This window comes from Perca flavescens, chromosome 2 (genome assembly GCF_004354835.1).
Source record: "Perca flavescens isolate YP-PL-M2 chromosome 2, PFLA_1.0, whole genome shotgun sequence".
NCBI lineage: Eukaryota > Metazoa > Chordata > Actinopteri > Perciformes > Percidae > Perca > Perca flavescens.
In genome coordinates, this window is record NC_041332.1 from 24271324 (window position 1) to 24292488 (window position 21165).

General features: G+C 45.2%; 1 protein-coding gene across 1 annotated transcript; it reads left to right on the forward strand.

Moving 5' to 3' along the window:
- The first annotated feature begins 1421 nt into the window (after positions 1–1421).
- Positions 1422–15008, forward strand: gpr83 (G protein-coupled receptor 83). The gene is made up of 5 exons (XM_028563564.1): positions 1422–1667; positions 2987–3112; positions 12511–12644; positions 13479–14064; positions 14125–15008. Exons 1-5 carry the CDS (start codon positions 1422–1424, stop codon positions 14179–14181), a joined length of 1149 nt encoding a protein of 382 aa, XP_028419365.1. The 3' UTR covers positions 14182–15008.
- The last annotated feature ends 6157 nt before the right edge of the window (positions 15009–21165 follow it).

Sequence of the window (21165 nt, forward strand, 5' to 3'; positions counted from 1 at the left end):
AATAAGGAAAAGCTAAAGCTGTAGTATCATGTGATCAAAATCACATAACCTTTGAACTGTCCAGTCATAAATTAGGGCGGGGCAATCATCAAACACTAAGTACCTGCTGTGAAAGCTACTAGAAGGTCAGTGACATACTTATGGCGCTTTTCCATTACATGGTACCTACTTGCCACGCCTCGACTCTACTCGCCTTTTTTGGTTTTCCATTACAAAAAAAAGTACCTGGTACCTGCTAACAGGTACTTTTTTTAGTACCTGCTCAGTCAAGGTTCCAAGCGAGCTGAGGCGAGCCGAGAAGGTGACGTGAAACCCTGCAGGCTGTTGATTGGTCGGAAAGAAGCGTCACTGATCACTGCATTGCTAGCGAGAGACGGCATTTTTAAATAGTTTAGCCAGCGGTGTTTTTTTGCTGCCGGAGGCTCCACGCAGAGCTTTCTCCGTAGCATACAAGTGGCCTGATGGTTATACTGGTGCGCTGGTGTGTGCATGTGTGATGTGTGTGTGTCAAGTCGCCGTATGTGTGTGTGTGGGGAGCTAGTGAGCGAGGGAGAAGTGAGAGAGTGACGGCGATTATCTCCGCAGCGAGTAGCTCTAGAGTTATATATATGTGAGAGAAACAAAGCGAGTAGCGAAAAAAAATGTCCCACATTAGGGCAATCCACCCCTAACAGTGAAAATAATGTATGGTTCCTTTAGTACAAATAGTGATCAAATAAGTCAACAACGTGGCCAGGTTGGTTCAGTGGGTCGAGTAAGTGCACATATTTCAAGAGGTCCAGGATTCGAATCCGACCTGTGACACACCTAACTCACCTAACTGTCCTGTCCATTAAAAACGGAAAAGCCCAAAAAAATTATATTAAAAAAAGTCAACAACGTGATTGATTTGGCAACACCGGTGCAGAGCTCAAGAGAGAAGTGCCTGGTTTCAATTTTATACTGGAGACGGTCTCTCTCTCTCTCTCTCTCTCTCTCTCTCTCTCTCTCTCTCTCTCTCTCTCTCTCTCTCTCTCTCTGTCTCTCTCGCTCTCTCTCTCTTAAAAAGAGCAGTTTTGCTGCTGAGTCGCATCACGCAACTTGTTGCTCATGCTTCAGCATCTCCACAGTGACACAAGGAACGCAGCAGGTGTGCAGCTTTTAGAAAATAATAATAGGCTAATAATAATAATAATACAAATGAAAAAGTATTATTATAATAATAAGAAAATATTGGCAAAATGAGAGCTGTGTGTGTTTGGTTATGTGTGGTGATCTGGATGGGCAGCCCCGACACGGCGGCAGCGGCAGCGGGACACACACTCAACGACTCCTCACTTCTGGGACAGAGAATATTTTCTTACACGGAACATTTCCTTAACGTTTCGGGGCAGTTGGATAACCGGACTTCTGGATTTTTCCTCCTGGACTTTGACGAGGGGATGCTGGAGGACTGGCGGTCTCTGGCCAGTAAGAAGCGCGGCGGCGGGGAGTCGCAGGACGGGAGAGTCAAGGCGCTGCTGGTGGCCGCCTACTCTCTGATCATTGTGATCTCCCTGTTCGGGAACACTCTGGTGTGCCATGTGGTGGTTAAAAACAAACGCACCCTGTCCGCCACCAGCTTGTTTATTATGAACCTCGCTGTGGCTGATATCTTCATCACTGTCCTCAATACGCCTTTCACCCTGGTAAGACCACCTATACTGTGTAATATTGCATTAAAATGTCGATGTTTTGTAGTTGTGTTCAAAAACCGAGAGATCTGTAATTTTAATCAATGACACGGAGCGTGTCTCGCCTGTAAACGGCGTCATGTAACCTTTGAACCCTCAAGTTATTTTTTTCTAACTTCTGGCAGATGATGTACAATCGTACAATGTCAAAGAATTACTCTGTAACAGTAATACATTATTTTTTCATTAATTGCATTACAGCAGCTACAACACCTCAACGTTATTTTTATTATGATTGGGCTAACCAATGATTCAATTTGCTACGTTAAGTTAGCTGTTTGGGTAGCGCACTCCGGTCCGTCTGCCTCACTCCCCAGCGCTAAGAGACTTCAGTCTGGATGAGAGGGGACATCACCATGAAAACAGCCATTGCTAGCCCCCAGCCAGTGACTAGTCTACAGCATACCAATCCAAACCCAGCCAGCACAAACCCCAACGCTAATGTCAATAACAGAAAGTATGACATAAAAAAAATACTTAAATTATGGAAAGTAAAAATATTAATTATGCAAAATAGCTCCTTTCAGAATAATATATCACTGAATTAGTCATACATTAATGTACACATCACTTTAATATTGTAGCTGGTAAATGGGGCTAATTTTAATGTTTCATACAGTGCTGGGTATCTTAAAGCTTTAGTTGTAACTTCTGGATATTAATGAACGTCTGTTACATTTAAGCCGTTGCCAAATGAGTTACTAAAAAGCTAATTAAGACTATCAGCTCCACACAACTCTCTCTGTATTTCTCAGTATGGATGTGTTTAGAAGATTGTGGTGACTTTCCCGCACAGAAGCTCCAGTGAAGATAATTGCCGCTTCTGAAGAGTCCATCATGTTTTTTTGCTACTAGCAACTACGTGGAGGGAGGGGGTGCGCGGTCATGGAAGGCTTGTGTCATGTGGACGTGCAGACAGTTTTGTTGTCATTACTTAGAATTCCTCATGGGGGCAGCAGAAACTACACACTATAGCTTTAACCTCTAATAATAATAACTCATAATTTATTAGTTGAGTTATATTTTGTGTGCTGAGAGAGAGAGAGAGACACACACACACACAAGTCAATCAAATAAATCCAGGTCCTATCTGTTCCCTTGGGTTTATGACTTTAAAAGCCCATTGCCAATTAAATATTAATCAGAAGACACGCAACGCAATGAGTGGCTATAGTGGTCGTAAAACTATCAATCATCACAGGAACTGAACCTAACAGTGTCAACTAATGTGTGTGTGTGTGTGTGTGTGTGTGTGTGTGTGTGTGTTTCCACAGGTCCGGTTCGTGAACAGCACTTGGGTGTTTGGGAGGACAATGTGTCACATCAGTCGCTTTGTACAGTACTGCTCTCTGCACGTCTCCACTCTCACACTCACCGCAATCGCACTGGACCGTCGGCAGGTATGTCTACATGAAGCAGTGATGCACTTCTGTCCTTTGAGAGCATTATTTCTTGATACCGATACTGTGTGAAGTACAGAACACTATGCTGTGAAGATATGACGTGGAGGTGAATGTTGTTGTTGAATATCCTCTGCTTCGCGTCAGGGTCCTGCATCACCCTGTCCGGGTTCTAATTCGCAATAATGACCGGCTCGCTCACATTATTCCTTACATAAAACATGAAAATAGGTGTTATTATGAACATGTAAAACTGATTTTATAATAAGGATGATATGATTTACCGGTAGATTGTTCCAATCTAAACAATCTATTCCAATCTAAACATAGGCTTTCTTAGCTAGTGATTTAGAGATAGCAGGAAACTGAAAAAAACTTTACCAAATTACTATAATTAGAGGAAAAAGGTACCATAAACAGTTTCAAATAGTAAGGGTAATGGAATTCTATACATTTAAAAATTAACTGCAGTCAATGTTGCTGTCTTATGATGGGACAGGGCTAAGCATCATATAGTGTACAATGATGAGTTATGAAAGGACATTATGTTAATATAATATTCAATATTTGACAAATAGCAAAGATTAGAGAAAAGTAAAAAACAAAAAAAGATTTGTGTATCAGCACTTTGTTATGGAGTCTTTCCTCTCCCATTTATCATCCCACGACCCCTCAACTTCATCTTATGATCCTTTGGATGGATCTGACCCCTAGGTTGGGAGCCACCGAACTAAATTATGACTGTAGCCATATATTGTAAAGTAGCTCCACCTAATACGAAACTGGGTGCTCCACACCATCATCTCCATCTTGGAGAAGGACCGCACCCGCCCTTGCATCACTCGCATCAATAGACATTTTAAACTGACGGTCGAATGCAGGCGCAGCCAGGACTGGGGCATGAGTCAGCAAAGCCTTTACACAATCAAACGCCTGCTGGCAACTCTCTCAGACCTCCACGGACTAGAGCTAGGCTCCACAATGCCGCACTCCAACATATAATCAACCTGCTTTTGCAAACTGAGGTGCTTGCTAGGTTTGCCCACATCAATTTCATGCTGCAGCACATGGGTTTTAGTCGGCACATTTGAAAAGAGAAAAGAGATATGAGAACTTATTAGACTGACCACATCCTCATGCTGAATCTGAGTCAAATACGGAAAACTAGACGGACCAACAACATCCTCAACATCAGACATAGTCGAAGTTGTCAGGTCCACAGTGGAATCGGCACCGGACAAGGCCACAGTCACCTGGGCCTCAACAATCATTTCAGCACTGGACAGCGCCACAACCGCTTTTGACCAATTTACAAGCACGGTGAAGCTTGAAACAAAAATTGCTGAGCCACGCACAGTGTGTGCAAACATTAACTCTGCTGTACTAAAGCCCAAATACTCCTGAACCACCTCACGGGTAGCAAAAAGGAGGTGGACACCCTCATCCCAGTCCTTACTGGACTCAATGGTTCTGTCACGACGTGAATCGGATAAAACGGGAATGGTGGAATGGTTTGATTTGGTTTACCCAAGATCTGACAGAAAGGACAGGTTTTACAGTACTGTCGCACATCACGTTTCAATCCTGGCCAGAAAAAAACACAGCAAAATGCGATCATATGTTTTACTCGCTCCTAAATGGCCCGCAAACGGATTATCATGAGCGAGTTTGAGAATTTCATGCCGGTGAGTTGTCAGAACTACAATTTGAGTCCCCACCCCCCAATCATCCTGTGCGGATACGTGCAGCGGTATCCATTTATGCAAAAAAACACCGTCCTTCAAAAAGTAACCGGTGGACATTTCCTCAACTTCATCCGCTGGAACGACCGTATCAAAACAAGAAGCTAATGACCAATCATGTTTTTGTTCAATAATCAGCTGCTCCCGTGACATGCACTCTTTGGAGCTAGGTTCCTTAACAGGAGAGGAAACAGCCAACGCTACAGGAGTGACTACAGATAGAGACTGAGCGGGAGAAGAGACTGCTGGCGAGGAAGCCAGAAAGTCAGAATCAGCCATGAAACTGCGCAAACTGAAAACACCTCTGGGAACTGCTGCTCCATGTCATCTGGGTACTCAGAAAGGGGAACAGCAGTTACGTCAGGATTTAATAGCACTTTTCCCCCCAGCCAAATCATTGCCCAAAATGAAAGACACCCCCTCTATGGGAAATTGAGGACGTACTCCTACCACCACATGACCATTCACCAACTCCGAGTTAAGGTGAATAGCATGCAACGGCACACCCAGAAACTGCATACCAAAGCCTCGAACTAAAGCTTCAGAATTGACAGAGGAGTTATCTGAAAATGGCAGCACACCTTCCAGAATGACTGACTATGAGGCTGCACTATCCCTCAGGATGGTAACAGGGACTGTGGGGTCCTCCTCTGACAGGGACACAAAACCTTTCATGATAAATGGAGTATACACCTCAAGATCAGATTTAACTGAAGTGGACCGTTTAGGCAAAGACCGTTCTGACAAAGATTCGGTTTTCATTTACTGCCTTTGGAGACTTATTTTGTTTATTCAAGGCAAAAACAGTGATTTATGGTGTGGCCATGCTTTTTACAGTAAAAACAGACTGGTCTGTCTTTGGTGTCCACAACTTTCTTACTGTTGGTCTTAATCTTGCCCTGAGAGTATGAGTTTACAGGAAAAGTAAAAGATTTGGCTACAGAAACACCACGATCAAAAGACAGGTGAGATTTTTCAAAGGTGTCTCTGTGTGTGAGGGTGTACTCATCAGGCAGTTCAGCGGCATCAGAGACCTTGGATACCTTCTGTTCATTAATGTAAGTGGCAATTTTGTTTCTTAAATTCTTCCAGCAATAACAGATTACGCAAACCACCAAAATCAATGATGTTCTTAGACTGTCACCAACAATTGAACATAACTTCCTTGTCACGGCCAAACTCAACATAAGTCTGGTTGTCAGTTTTCTTGAACCGCTGAAACGTTTGGTGACATGCCTCGGGCACCAGTTCATATGCCCTCAGCACAGCTGCTTTGACTTTGTCATAATCTAGACTCAACTCCGGTGACAAGGATGCATAGGCTTCTTGAGCCTTGCCAGTGAACACACACTGCAAAAGCAGTGGCCAAACATGCGTAGGCCACTTTAACGTGTTCGCGACACGCTAAAAGTGAAATATTTATCCTCATCCCTCTCACCAGAGGGAGGAACCAAATGAATACACTTGTTATCAAATTCATGTGACTGAGACACCATGGGTGAGGAGGGAGAATACCTCTCCTTCATTTCAAGCTCCTTCAAACAAAGCGGTCTGTCAACTTCAATTTTGCGAGACTGCAATTCATAGTCAAGTTCCCTCTCTTTTACCGCCAAGCGACGCATTTCAAGTTCCAACTCCTTCAGACGGAGCTGTACTCCCGCGTTTTCTCGTCTTGAAGGAGAAAGAGAACTCATGGTGGCAACACCGGTGTCAGAAGGCAACACCCCTTTAACAGTTAAAGCAGCCACCAACTTGGATTTTAGCACACATTCTTTTTCGCCTGTTTAGGCACAGTGTTACCAAAATGATCGTCAATAACAACCAAAGGCTCTTTCGTATAAGGATGCAATATATCCAGGTTCGGTTGCACTAGAAAGTCATCAACATTAAACTCCATTGTCAAGAGTGAACAGCACAACCCCGACTAATCGATCACTATAAAAAGAACCTCCCATACCAAGTCAGAGACGGTATAACGGGCTGGAAAAATATACCACTCGAAAATTGGCACAGCACACAAAAACTCAAGGAGCAGCAGCACCAAAATCAATGGGATCCAAACGTGTGCATGAATTAACAACAAAGCACACAAAAGTAGGCAATGAGAAGACACAGCGAACAACACAAAGTATCAAAGTAACCATCCCCCAGTGTCAAACCACACTTCAAAGAACACAGAGAGAGAGGGAAAAAAAAAAAAAAAGTACTGTAGTAACTGCGCCAAAAGCAAAAATGCACAGCTCAGGCTGAGGCACAAAGCAAAAGCCATCAACGCTCCACCACACTTCAAATCCTACAAATACCACTTATGCAGAAAACCGCGTTTAGAAGAGCCCCCAAATATGTTATGGCCTCCATTTAAAGGAACAAACCAAGGCTCAAAAGAGATTGGAGGATGAAACATAAAAAAAGATGCCAGACACAATGTTAACAATTAATCAACAAGCTCTATTAAATAATGAATATTCCCAAAAGTAACAAACAAGGAAAAACAAAAAGGGACTGGAGACCCCAGACAAAAAGAACAAAAGATGGGAAGATGCTGGACCAACCTCGCAATGGGCCGTCGCTCCCCGCCTCTCCTCCTAAACTACCTAAAAAGGGTAAACTAATATATAGTATAATATAATATAAGAGAGACAGAGGGAGAAAACAAGACACACACACACACACACACACACACACACACACACACACACACACACACACACACACACACATACACAAGAGGCACATGTGTGAATCTAAACATATGTGTATTATGTGTGTAGATAGATAGATAGATAGATAGATAGATAGATAGATAGATAGATAGATAGATAGATAGATAGATGAATTTAGTGTATGTGGGTTCACATTTCTCAAAAGTACAAATTTTCATGCAAATTACAGCAATTAAATGCTAAAGGTTTTGAAGTACCCTAATCACCTTTATGAGCCGCGTGTCACAGCAGCTGCTGCAGCTTCAGACTGTGTCGCTAAACAGCGGGCCAAACTATAAATGACTTCCTGTTGTTTTGTTAGTTGTTCAACTCTCCTCACTGTTTGAAAACCTCGATGGCTAACCAACGCAATTGAAGACGTCCAGACAAGTTTGGGAAATGGACATTTCAAAAAATGCTTTATTGTAGTGTCCTTTTTTAATAGAGGCGTAAGAGTACTTTTTCAGCTGGAATTGAGTTCTCTTGTTGAATCTGAAGGAAATAATGAAATAATGAGCCGGACAGACTTTCTTCATCCACTACTCTTGGCATAGTTGTGGTTAGAAAACCAACTACAGCACTGGTGGAGATACCTGAGGACACTGCACATTATAAGCTGTAATCTTGTTTTACAGCAATGTTTGAAATTGTTCCCTCGTCCATTGACTTTTCCCTACATGAATCAACAATGCAGACTTTGCACAGTTAAAGCTCCCAATGCAAACAATCTATATCTACCAAACAGGTGTAATATAGCAGGTGTAGTGTTTCATGACTATGATTTATGACTGTCAGCTCATACATTGTATTGTGGGATTTTTCTTAAGCAAGTAGTGAACATGCTATGAACACTACATTTTTGATTTTCAGAGTTCATTTTTGACATTGTCAACAGCTGATGACAAAACACTCACCTTTTAATCATATCTCACAATCTTCATTAGCAGATTGACTTTGCTCAGTTGTCATCTTAAGGTTGCACTTTACTGTTTATTGAGAGTGGGAAAAATGACATCTGCCCTCAAATACAACCAACAAAACGTTTTTATAAATCTGTTCTTTTCTTTTTCACCACCATTCACAATTCCTAAATTTCCTTTGTACATAGCTTTGTGGGAGACTAGTGTCCACCAAAGCCCACTCAAAAATCAAGGGTATGTTCATATGCATACATACTTTGTGCTTTATTTTCATTTTCCAATGTGAACACATTGGGCCCTATTTTAACGATCTGAAACGCAAGTATCAAACGTGAAACGCAAGTAGCTTTGTGGGCGTGTGTGAGTCTTGCGTCCGACGCAAATCTAAAATGGGTTGGTCTGAAGTAGCTAGGTGTGGTTTGGGCGTAACGTGAAAATAACCAATCAGGGCGTCATCTCACATTCCCTTTAAGAGCAGGTGCGCTTGTTCCATGTTGGATTGCTATTATGACGGCGGATTTGCCTGGCGCACGCCAACGGGAGCTGTCCGGGATGTGGCAAAGTAATAAATGCCTGTCTTGGCTGGGTGGCGATGTTACTGCGGCCTCTCGGGCGCATCTTCCCAAGTCTGGAGAAGATTGTTGCAGCCATGGAGCGTGGGCCTCCAAACACACCACCTGCACCTGTTGTGCCCCTTCCTCCTCCCCCCCACTCCATCTCCGTCCACCCACTCCACCAGGAGCACATTGAGTGTCCAATCCCACCGTAGTTCAACATCACGTCTCCTTAAGTCCTCTACTATTTCCTCATTTATGTCATCAACACATCCATGATTCATGGAAATGTTGTGTAAAACATAACAAGCCACAAAGAATGCTGCAACTTTTTGAGGACTGTACTGTAAAGTGCCTCCTGATCTCTCCAAACACCTAAAGCGCATTTTCAGTAATATTTTTCTTTTTCACGCTACATTATGGCGCCCCTAAAATAGCATCTGAATAACGCGCTACTGACTTTAGACCAGTGTAGGTTTCCACTGAGTCAAGCCCTAGTTTGACGCTTTGTCCACTCCCTTTGTCCGAATCCACATCAATAAATCCACGGGACCACTCGTAGAAAAAGTATATCCGTTTACTCCGTTAGCAACATAAACTTCAGTACAGCAATAGTACAAAAAATAAAAATGATTATTAATGGTAAAAAGGGAAAATAGAAAGAGGCCAAAAAACTGTGCGGCTCCACTCTATCCTTGCCCCTCCGATAACCTTTTTTTTTTTTTTTTTTTAACCTCACAACTCTCGCGAGAGTATTCTATGCAATTAAAGGTATATACGGTTAAAAGTAACAACGCAATATTTCCAAAATATCACCAATGTAATATAAATGCACTCTAAATTATCCACAAACATTTTAGATAATTAAACAATTCCTTGCATTACTGTAAATATTAACTAAAAAATATTACCCCCAATTTCCTCAAAATAAATGAACAATGAAATTACTATTTAACACACAAATTAAAATCATCTATCAGTTACCTGCATTTAGGCTACTACAACCAGGTTTTTTACCTGGTCAGTGGCGGAATTGTTTTCTGAAACTGCAAAATAGCACTAGGGAACTTGTGCGCCGGAACATGCCTCCTCTTTTCGCTGAACCCCCCCCCCCCGGGATCGCAAATACATTCCATAATTTACCGACGTGCGTCTGTGGAGGGAAAAGTCCATGTGCGTCAGGTGCAAAATAGGAATGATACATGCGTCGGTGTACAAAGGCAATTGCGCTGAGTGCAAGATAGGGCCCATTATGTTCAAAACCTGCTTAGACGTAGAATGGATTTGGGACACGCTGTCCATGGTGCTGAATTTTAAGGGAGATAGTGTTGAGATGGAGAATAATGATTTCAAGTAAATACTGTATATCAGGCATCTCTTGATATCAGAAATGTATGTGTAGCTGTTAATGTCAAGCTTAAAGCATCCTGGCTTATATTTGTGACTTAAGTTTGTGAGTCAAATGTAGGTGTGTTTGAGTTTAACTGTGAGGAAAGATAGCCACACTCGTAACCACGATGCAAAAAAGATTAAATAAATATAGTGCTCAGCATACAGTAAGTGAATACACCCATTTATTCCTCTTTTTAGTTGAATAAAAAGAGGAATAAAAAAATCATCTTCAGATTCAGATTTTTGGGGTGGCCCATGCTAACTCAGGCACCTCCCTGTACATGCCCCTGTGTGTCTGTGCATTGACTGTAATTTTTAAATAGTGGACAGGGCCTTTTTTTTTTACCTCAACTGAAGAGGGTACTAGCCTAGGTATTGTTAGTGGTACTGGTACAGCGGGTACATGGAATTTTTTTGGATGTGCTGGTACACCAGGAAATCTTTTTAAATGCTCTCCTTTGCATAATCATCACCTCTACTTTGCTGTCTAAGTTGCATTTGACAGTTAATGACTATGTCCACAATATGAAGCATGGTTCACGGATGGGGAGCCATTCCAGTACTCGAAACTACTATTAAGGGATATCTTGGGGGTATGTACAGCACAGACTAAAGAAAAGCAGAGGAGGGACATCTGTTGGACCTATAGGGCAAAGAGCAGCAATGGACGTGAAGGTAATGTCATTAAGCCTTAGAGGAAAACATCACAGCAGTGGCAGGCGCTGCATCTTGTCAAGGCCATAAAGTTGAATGCATGTCATTCCATTGCTATTGAAATATTCTCTGTGGTTGTTGCCACAAACAGCATCAACAGCGTGGAGCTTTTCAAAGCTAAAACCCACATCAGGAGAAGGTAGAGAAGAAACGCAAACCAGTGTTGGAGAGGTGCTGACCACGATAAAGTACAGGCTGCACATCTCCAACACTGGTTTGCGTTCCTTCTCTCCCTCCTCCTGATGTGGGTTTTAGCTTTGAAAAGCTCCACGCTGTTGATGCGGTTTTATATATTTCAATAGCAATGAAATGACATGCATTCAACTTTATGGCCTTGACAAGACGCAGCGCCTGCCACTGCTGTGATGTTTTCCTGTAAGGCTTAATTATGTTTAATAACCTTTCATGTCCATTGCTGCTTTTCTTTAGTCTGTGCTGTACATACCCCCAAGATATCCCTTAATTGTAGTTTTGAGTACTGGAATGACTCCCCATTTATAATGTACATTGCATCATTTCCATCCGTGAACCATGCTTCATATTGTGGACACAGTCATTAACTGTCATATGCAACTTACACAGCAAAATAGAGGTGATAATCATGCAAAGGAGAGCATTTAAAAAGATTTCCAGATTTTTCACGTAAAAGATAAGCACAGTTCATAGTATATTTGTGTAGGTAGATAGAGCCTATATTGAATACCCTTTACCTGCCTTTTAGTAAGAGACATTGTAAATGAGAAAAGAAGTGCCACCCCATTACCCTAAATTTTGAATGGCTATCTGCCTGGTCAGAGGCGGGACCTTTGGCTTATATTTTGGAATTTTGTAATAAAGAACTTAAAGAATAACATTATGGAAGCTTTATATTACATTTGTATGGCGCCGCAGTTGTCATGTTTGGTAAGTCTATTTATTTTAAATTATAAAACCACATCAGGAACTGTAGGATACTGTATTGTTAGGAAGAGACCTGCATCATCAGTATCATATAAAACTAGACAATCAAAGTAATCCATTGGTACCAACCAATGTGGCTAGCTTGCCATAAAGGGCTACAGGCTAAATAACGCTCCAAACTAAGGCTAAAGTTTGGCGAAGGAAAAACATGGCCATTTTCAAAGGGGTGCCTTGAACTCAAACCTCAAGATATCTGAATCAAAATGGCCTTTATGGATACCCACAACCCACTTTATGCTAATCCATGCAGTTTTGCATGTTCTTTCATTCTTTGCATGCAATGTGTTATTCTCACCTATTCTAAAAATGGTGTATTTCAATATATCTGCATACTGGGGTCTTGGAGTTGCATATATTCGGTATGAGTGTGTTTGCACTGACTTTGTGATCTGTGTGAGGTAAATTTTGTTTCAGGTGATTTTGCACCCTTTGAGACCTCGCATGTCCCCAACACAAGGCGGTTTCTGGGTCGCTGTTATCTGGATAATGGCCAGCTGCTTCTCCCTCCCTCATGCAATCTACCAAAAACTCCTAACTTTTACATACAGGTAAATTATACACACTCATACATTTTATTAAGGATAGATCCAGAGGAAGTGTGCAATATTATTTTATGAGGTTGGCAATAGAGGAACACTTTGGTTTGATTAGACTCCATCGATGTGAAGCATCTTCATGGAGTAAAAACCCATCGAGGTTGAATGTCAGTTGACTCCAGTGTCAGTCCAACGTATTGTTGACCCCACCCATCAACACCGACCTCCTCCCTCTGCAGACTTTGTGGCTCTCCAACGATGGATAAGATTCATAATTACTCCGGCTGCCAGGGGGCCTAATGTAAACTAATATGGAGACATCAGAATTGTAAATGTAAGGACTTTGACAGAGTTGGGAGAAATAGCAGAAATTCACCCAAAATGAAGGCAAACGATTACTGTTAGGATTGTTATTTGTGGGCAGGTTTGCTGAATATGCAAAGCATGTCAGATTAGAGACACATAACATAATTTAATCATCAGGAAATTAATTAGCAACTATTAAAAAATTAAAAATAAAATTAAAACAAATTATTAATCATTTGAGTCAGTTTTCAAGCAAAAATGCCTTGTTTATGTCATATATCATAGTTAGGCTAACTGCCTATTTTGGGGTTATTGGCCCAAATAAACTATGTGAATGTGTCTCATTGGGCTCTAGGGAGTTATAATGGGCAATGCCACAATTTTCTGCCATTTTATAGACAATAAAATGAGTCAAGAAAATCATCAAGAGTATAATCAATAATAGTTAGTTGCAGTCTTACACTCACCTGTGACTTAACGCTCACCTTGTTCACTAATCTGTCGCTGATGCTTCCTCTGTACTGTAACTCTCCTCACCAGTAAGGAAAACGAGCGCAGCCTGTGTGTCCCAGACTTCCCAGAGCCATCAGATGTCTACTGGCAGTATATTGACCTCCTGACCTTCATATTACTTTACATGCTGCCACTCCTCATCATCTCCGCCTCCTACACCACAGTGGCCTGCCGACTGTGGCGCCAAAATGCCATTGGTGACACCACAACAGCTCAGCATGCCGCCCACAGAAGAAAGCGGCGGCGAACGTTTGCCATGTTGCTCCTGGTGGTCGGGGTGTTTGCTGTCTGCTGGTTCCCACTTAACTGCTACGTGGTGCTGCTGTCCAGCCAGGCTATCCACTCCTCTAACGCCCTGTACTTCTGCTTTCACTGGCTGGCTATGAGCTCCACCTGCTACAACCCTTTCATCTACTGTTGTCTGAACCCCACCTTCCGCCAGGAGCTGAGGCTTCTCTTCGACATGTGCAGGAGGAAACGGAAGGCGGTGGTCGGGATGGAGCCAGAGCTCCGCCCTGTAGCTGCTCCTTGTCACAGGACTGCTTGGCCTGACAACGACGAATCCTCGAGGGCAAGGCACGCTTTGGGCCATGCCTCCTCACAGCAGAGTCAAGCTTTGTCCAGTCAGTCTCACAACCTCAAAGATACACATGTGCTCTTCATCGCCAGGAAGGTCCTCACAGGAAGAACTGACATCCTCTCAGTGGAGCCCATCGTGGCTGTAAATTGACTGGAAATAACTGCCACAATGTGATGGGATTATGGTGTTTAAGATTCCTCAGCACATAAAAGATTACATTACGTACGGGTGTTCTGGAGTATGCCCAGTTGTCCATTTTCAAATTTCCATTTTTTCTGTGCACTTTAATGACTCCTGCTCCATGTCTGCTTGACAATTGAGATTAAAAGTTCATTTTTGAGCTTGGAAACAACAGCTGAAAAAAAAATCTCACCACAAGGTCCATTCAGTAGGTGTTCTGGAGATCAAGTCCAACTTTTTTAAATTGTCTTAATTCAATCAGGAGAGACTCCGTTGCAGATATGCAAACATTTATTACTAAGATATAACCAAGTAGGTACAAACAATTATTTGGAGATTAGTCTTCATTGTAAAGGGGTATCTATACAAATCTAATGTGTTGGAAAACCAAACACATCCCACAATGGAAACTAGACACTGATGGTGGTGAGAAGAATCCGAAGACTGAACACGAGCCGCCAGCCAGGAGAAGACCAAGAACACCGTTGAAAAGGCCCGGAGGTGGAAGGGGAGGAGGCGGGTCGCACTCGTCTGAAAATACAACTGACAGAAGCAAGAGAGAGAACAGATTTAAAACAAGGTAGACTGCTGTAATTGGTTAGAACATAAGTGCCAGATTCTAATTGGTATACAGAACCGTAACACCCACTACCCAGCTGATCAGGTAAAGAAAAGAGAGACAACGTAATAGGAGTCTACCTGACTGAATTTACACTGAGCTACATTACTGTTGCAGCATTGACACTATAATATACATGCTGTACAAGGGGTGCAATGTGATGCAAACTTCATGTCACGTAAAACTTCTTCATCGGAATATTGTTAATATATTCTTATTAAAGAAAAAAAATAACTTTGTAGTCGTAAAACTACAATGTTGATGTTCTGATGTTACTGTCAGGTTTGTCTGTCTTTTCTTTTCAGCAGCCTTCACAGGTCTGCATGACTGAATCAATAGCAACAAACCATTAATTTATTTATTCCCAAAATCTCTCTGGAACTGTGAAAAAAATGTATCATTCAGTTGTGAACTGCTCAAGTATTTGTCTTTACACATTTTTACCATTCTGCCTACAAGGACAGAATCTCAGTGCATATATGAAAGTGTTGAGATTAAAATTCCATTCACACATGGACCGTATTCACATGGAAAGAAAATGCACCAACAAAATATTACACCAGTCTATGTAACTTATCTTCCTCTTCATATTCTCACAGTATTACTCTGAAAAATTGACTGTTTAGTCTCTTAATTGCTTTAAAAGCCCCTTTACACTGTGTGATTTTGGGCCGTCTGAGATGAAAATTGACAATTGTGAGAAAAACATAAAATGTTTGGTCGTCAGTCCTCCTGTCTACAAACCACCCGATGATAAATATGACCAGTTCTCTTTCAAGCATTCGTTCAGTATCTCACATATGGGTACGCCTCCCCGCGTATCCCTCAGAAGCACTTTCTCACTACACCAGCTATGATTGGCTGGCCACATCTGACGCAAGACGCACAAGGGGCGGTCCTCTATATAATCCACAGCCCGTGCGTCTTACCGTCATTCAATTACCTCTTCTCGCTCAGAAGCGAACATCGTTGATACTGCCAGGGTCTATGCTAACTGTCCATAGAGCCGAGCTCACAACTCGCTCGCCGGGCGCTGGTCCCTTTTCGGCAGTATTCAACAGATAGGCTTGTTCCCAAACAACTATCATAACCAGCCTGTCCCCAAACAGTGGTTTACCCTCAGCCGAGCTCGCTAGTCCCCAAACTGGAGCTCGCTGAAATAGCTAAGCAGCTAGTTTACCCAAACATTAGCCAGCGCATCTCTAGCTGCAAAGCTAACACACCTAGCTAGCTGTAAAGCTACATTACCTAGCTGCGAAGCTATAAAACTAGTGCAACACAATTTTGGCCAGTTTCCAAACTGCATTTGGTGTTAGGCTAGAGTACATGGCTTCCTCTCCCGCCACGAAGGAAGCCATGCTAGCGCGGGTTTGCTCGTGCGGGAATAATATCTCCGCAAGGGACACTCACCCCTGTTGCAACGACTGTCTGGGGCTGAAACATGCCCAAGAAGCGCTGGCCCCGACGGGTTCTTTTGCTCACTGCGCTTGGCTGCCCATGAAAAGTCTCCGTCGTCGGCTTGCTCGCCTTGCTAGTTTGACTGACCAGGACCCCATGCTGGTAGAGCTCATCACAGCAGACAGTCAGAACCAAGAAGCCCCAGCTACCACGACTGCAGACTGGGCTGAGCAGATGGATGAAGTGGCTCCGCTGCTCGAGTACAGCTGTGCGCGCGGGGGCTGCGAGGACACCCTCGACGCCGAGCTGGATTCCCTCGACGGGTCGGACAACATCCTCTTGTACGACGACAAAGATGATCTGTTCCTGCCGGCCTCAGGGGCAGCGATGCCCGAGACCCCATATAGCCTGAGCACCGAGGATGCAAGAGGCAACGATGGGGGTTCCATCATCATGGGGGCACGAGCCTTCACGAGGTGTGCAAACGTGCTGCCGAAAAGCTGGGAATTGCATGGCCCAGCGCTCCGCCTGAGAATACCGGTTCCCGGTACGAAGGCAAGCGCCTGCCAAAGGTGAAGAGTGTGGAGAGACAACTGCTCCCCCTTTTCCCAGAATGTCTAGAGGAAGCTACCCGCACCTGGCCGAAGCCCTTTTCGTCAAAGAGCCCGGTTCAGGGGGGAGCTACGCTGGACTGCGTAGCCATGGAGGAGTCAGGGCTATCCAAGCTGCCACCTGTGGAACCGCTGGTTGCTCACCACCTCCACCCCAGCCAGAAGGCTCTCATGGCACCATCTGCTCCTAGCTTCCCGTCAAAGACAGATGGGTTCCAGTCATCCATGACCGACAAGGCTTACAAATCTGTGGCCCTCGGAGTGCGAGCTCTTAAAGCGTCATCCATGTTGATGGCATACCAGGCTGAGCTCCAAGATGAGATGGCCGGCACCATGGACCGTATGCTGTGGGACGAGGTGTGCGTTGTAACCGACCTATGCCTCTGCCTGAACCGCTGCGATGTGCAAGCCTCGGGAAGAGCGATGAGCACCATGGTGACGCAGGAGAGGGCGTGTTGGCTCAATTTATCCAGCCTCTCACACCGTGAAAAAGTCCAACTCCTCGACGTTGCTGTAGATCCGAAGGGTCTGTTCGGCCCCGCGATGGCTACCATGCAACGCCGCTGTAAGGAGAAGAAGAGAGAGGGTGAAGCCCTGCAGACCTGTTTGCCCAGGAAGACGCAGCCGCCTCCCGCTCCAGCCCCCCGACCATCCTTCACTCAGGCGGTAGCTCGCCCTCTGTCCAGCTTTAGGATTCAAAAACGCTCCACCGCGCAACCCAGACCTCCAGCTCATCCCAAAGCTGAAGGCAGTGGCGCGTGGGCCAACAAGCCAGCTGCACCAGTGGAACAGCAGGGGAGCCAGCCGGTGCCACCTCGCTCACGACCGGGCAAGAGGGTCAAGCGGGCAACCTAGCTCGCTGCCAGGAGAGGGAAAGCGTGTCCGCCAGACGCACGCACCTCTCCCACAGCGTTGGGGCCAGTCCCGGGAGCCTGCCGTTGCGGCTCTGAATCCAGAATCGCTGGACAATGTTCTGTTTCTAACGCCCCCCTCCACTGTCAAAAGCACAAACACATTGTGTTGTTCAAAAACAATAAAATTGTGCCCATCAGTGCATCCAGGCCGAGGGCCGAGGGCACTGCATGCAAAAGATTATGTGTTGCAAAACATGAAAAACATAAACAGCCTCATGAGCCCCGTAGCGGGGCAGGCTGTACACGTACTCGCAGCTGCCGTGGTGTGGCAATGTTGCTCGCCGCACAGGGGAGGCAGCATTGCTCCACCTATGGCGCCGGATCCCTCAGTGGGCTCACTCGTGGAGCGGGTGCACCACTGGCGGGCGTGCGTTGAATCAAACTGGGTGCTCAAAACTATAGAAAAAGGGTACAGACTCCAGTTCGCACATTCTCCCCCCCGTTTCTCGAAAATAATACATTCGCAGGCGGTGGGGGAAGCGGCTCGCTTTCTCGATGCAGAGATCAGTTCTCTACTGGAGAAAGGAGCAATTCAGGTAGTACCTCCAGCCCAGAGCCAAAGCGGCTTCTACTCGAGGTACTTCATCATCCCCAAAAAGGGAGGGGGTATGAGGCCTATATTAGATCTAAGAGCGTTAAACAGACATCTAAGACACAGGTTTCGAATGCTGACACACGCAGCAGTGCTGAGGTTTGTGCGCCCGGGGGATTGGTTCACCAGCCTGGACCTAGCCGATGCGTATTTCCATCTGCGGATTTACGCCCCTCACAGGAAATATCTCAGATTTGCCTACAGAGGGGTGGTGTATGAGTACTTAGTTCTACCCTTCAGCCTGTCACTCAGCCCTCGTGTTTTTATCAAATGCACGGAGGCAGCGATGGGACCACTCAGGGTGAATGGAATCCGTCTGGCGACGTACTTGGACAACTGCCTCCTGGCTGCGGGCTCGCAGCAGGAAGCAGCCGCACATACCGAACACCTAATGACACATCTGTCATTGCTGGGGTTCAAGTTCAATTTAAAGAAAAGTGTACTGACTCCTACACAGTCAATACATTTTATCGGGCTGTCCCTAAACTCGGTCACAATGAGGGCTTGCATATCTCCAGACAGAACAGAGGCGATGCGCGCATGTCTCGCACTGTTTCGCAGGGGGAATTGTGTGACATTACGGATTGCCACAGACTTCTGGGTCTGATGGCATCAGCACTGGTCGCCCTTCCTCTGGGCAGGCTATATATGAGGGGATTTCAACGCTGGGTAAAGAAACTTGGTTTAGACCCTCGAGTTCACTCGTGCCGTCGTATCTTTATATCAGCGGACTGCGCGATGACGCTGTCCATGGAAACGGCCACAATTCCTGACACATGGGGTGCCGCTGGGCACGATATGCACCAGGAAGGTGATTACCACATACGCGTCTCTGTGGGGATGGGGTGCCACCCACGAAGGGAGATCTGTGAATGGCCAATGGAATGTAAACCTACGCTCAGCTCATATCAATGTCGTCGATCATATGGAAGTTTTTCTGGCCCTGAGACATTTTCTGCCATATGTGGAAAATACTCATGTCCTGGTCAGAACGGACAACACGACCGTATTGGCTTACGTCAACAAGCAAGGGGGCTTACGCTCCCCACAACTACACAGGCTAGCACACAAACTGATAATTTGGAGCGATGCCAACCTTCTTTCTCTCAGGGCAACGCATGTGCCCGGAGTGATGAATCAGGGGGCGGATTTGCTATCTCGGGGTCACCCTCGCTACGGGGAATGGAATCTCCACCCGGAGACAGTGAAACAGATCTGGTCGCGCTACGGGTGCCCGTTAGTGGACCTGTTTGCCTCCAGAGAAAACACACAATGTCCTCTATATTTCTCTCTGAACGATGCGCAAGCCCCGCTGGGAGTGGATGCACTGGCACACGAGTGGCCGCGCGCCCTTCTTTACGCATTCCCACCGTTAGCTCTGATAACCCCCACCCTAGCCAGGGTGAGGGACGAGAGTTTCATGGTCATTCTGGTGGCCCCGAATTGGCCTCAAAAACACTGGTTAGCAGAGATAACACAAATGCTTTACGCACAGCCATGGCCGCTACCATTGCGCAGGGACCTACTGTCTCAAGCATGAGGGGAAATCTTTCACCCCCACCCAGAGCGCCTGGCACTCTGGGCTTGCCCCGTGAGGGGCTAAACTTGACGTCTTGTGGTCTGCCTGAAAATGTTATAATGACTATTCAGAGTGCAAGAGCTCCATCCACGCGTACTTTGTATGAAGCTAAGTGGCGTGTATTTGAAGACTGGTGCACGTCTATTGGGGAAGTGTCCTTTCAGTGTTCAGTAGGGATTGTGTTGACTTTCCTACAAACTCTCCTGGATAAGGAAAAAGCGTTCTCCACGATTAAGGTATATCTGGCCGCTATATCTGCATGTCATGTGGGTTTAAACGGTAAGACGGTGGGACAGCATCCCCTGGTCTGCTGTTTCATGCGCGGAGCGCGGCGCTTACGCCCGGTGTCAAAATCGTTGCCACTGGTGTTGGAAGCTTTATCGGGACCACCGTTCGAGCCCTTGTTGGAGGTGGGTGCGAAAATGCTTTCACTTAAGACGGCACTGCTTTTGGCGCTAACTTCAGCCAAGCGGGTTGGTGATTTACACGCCTTATCGGTGCATCCATCATGTATACAGTTCGGCCCGGGGGATTCTAAAGTCTCAATACGCCCGAACCCGGCATACATTCCTAAGGTCATGGACTCCTCATATTCGTGCCTTCCCTTGGAGCTCAATGCTTTCTGTCCGCCACCGTTTGCGTCGGAGGAACAGGAGCGGCTGCATAGGTTGTGTCCTGTGTCCTGAGCGTACCTGGCTATGACACTGTCATTCAGGAAAGTGGATCAGCTGCTTGTTTCGTGGTCGGGACCTCACAAGGGTAAGTCTGTCACAAAGCAGCGTTTGTCACACTGGATTGTGGAGGCGATCGCCTTGGCTTATTCGTCTAAAGGGCTGGAATCTCCTGTTGGTCTATGTGCACATTCAACACGGAGAATTACCACGTCGTGGGCCTTATTTAAAGGGGTGTCGATACAGGAAGTGTGTGCAGCGGCTTGCTGGTCGTCCCCAACAACGTTCATGAGGTTTTACTGGCTCGACGTTACTGCGCCTCGCCTGGATCACACTGTTTTGAGTGTGGAGTCATCCGGGACACAGAATACGTTGGTGGGATTGGAAAAGGTCACGTATCACCGAGGTTGGCTTGTCCGACAATACGGGAGTAAAAATATCCCATATGTGAGATACTGAACAAATGCTTGAAAGAGAACTTAAGGTTACGACCGTAACCCCGGTTCTCTGATAGCATGAGTGAGGTATCTCACCGGACCACCCTTCTTGCGTGGAGCGAGAAGAGGTTGC

What these genes read in the sequence shown, in the direction of transcription:
- gpr83 (XM_028563564.1), top strand. Translation starts at nt 1,422, where the DNA reads ATGCTGGAGGACTGGCGGTCTCTGGCCAGTAAGAAGCGCGGCGGCGGG. An exon ending in TCGCACTGGACCGTCGGCAG is followed by an intron (nt 3,113 to 12,510) that starts GTATGTCTACAT and finishes ATTTTGTTTCAG; the next exon opens with GTGATTTTGCACCCTTTGAG. An exon ending in CTCCTAACTTTTACATACAG is followed by an intron (nt 12,645 to 13,478) that starts GTAAATTATACA and finishes TCTCCTCACCAG; the next exon opens with TAAGGAAAACGAGCGCAGCC.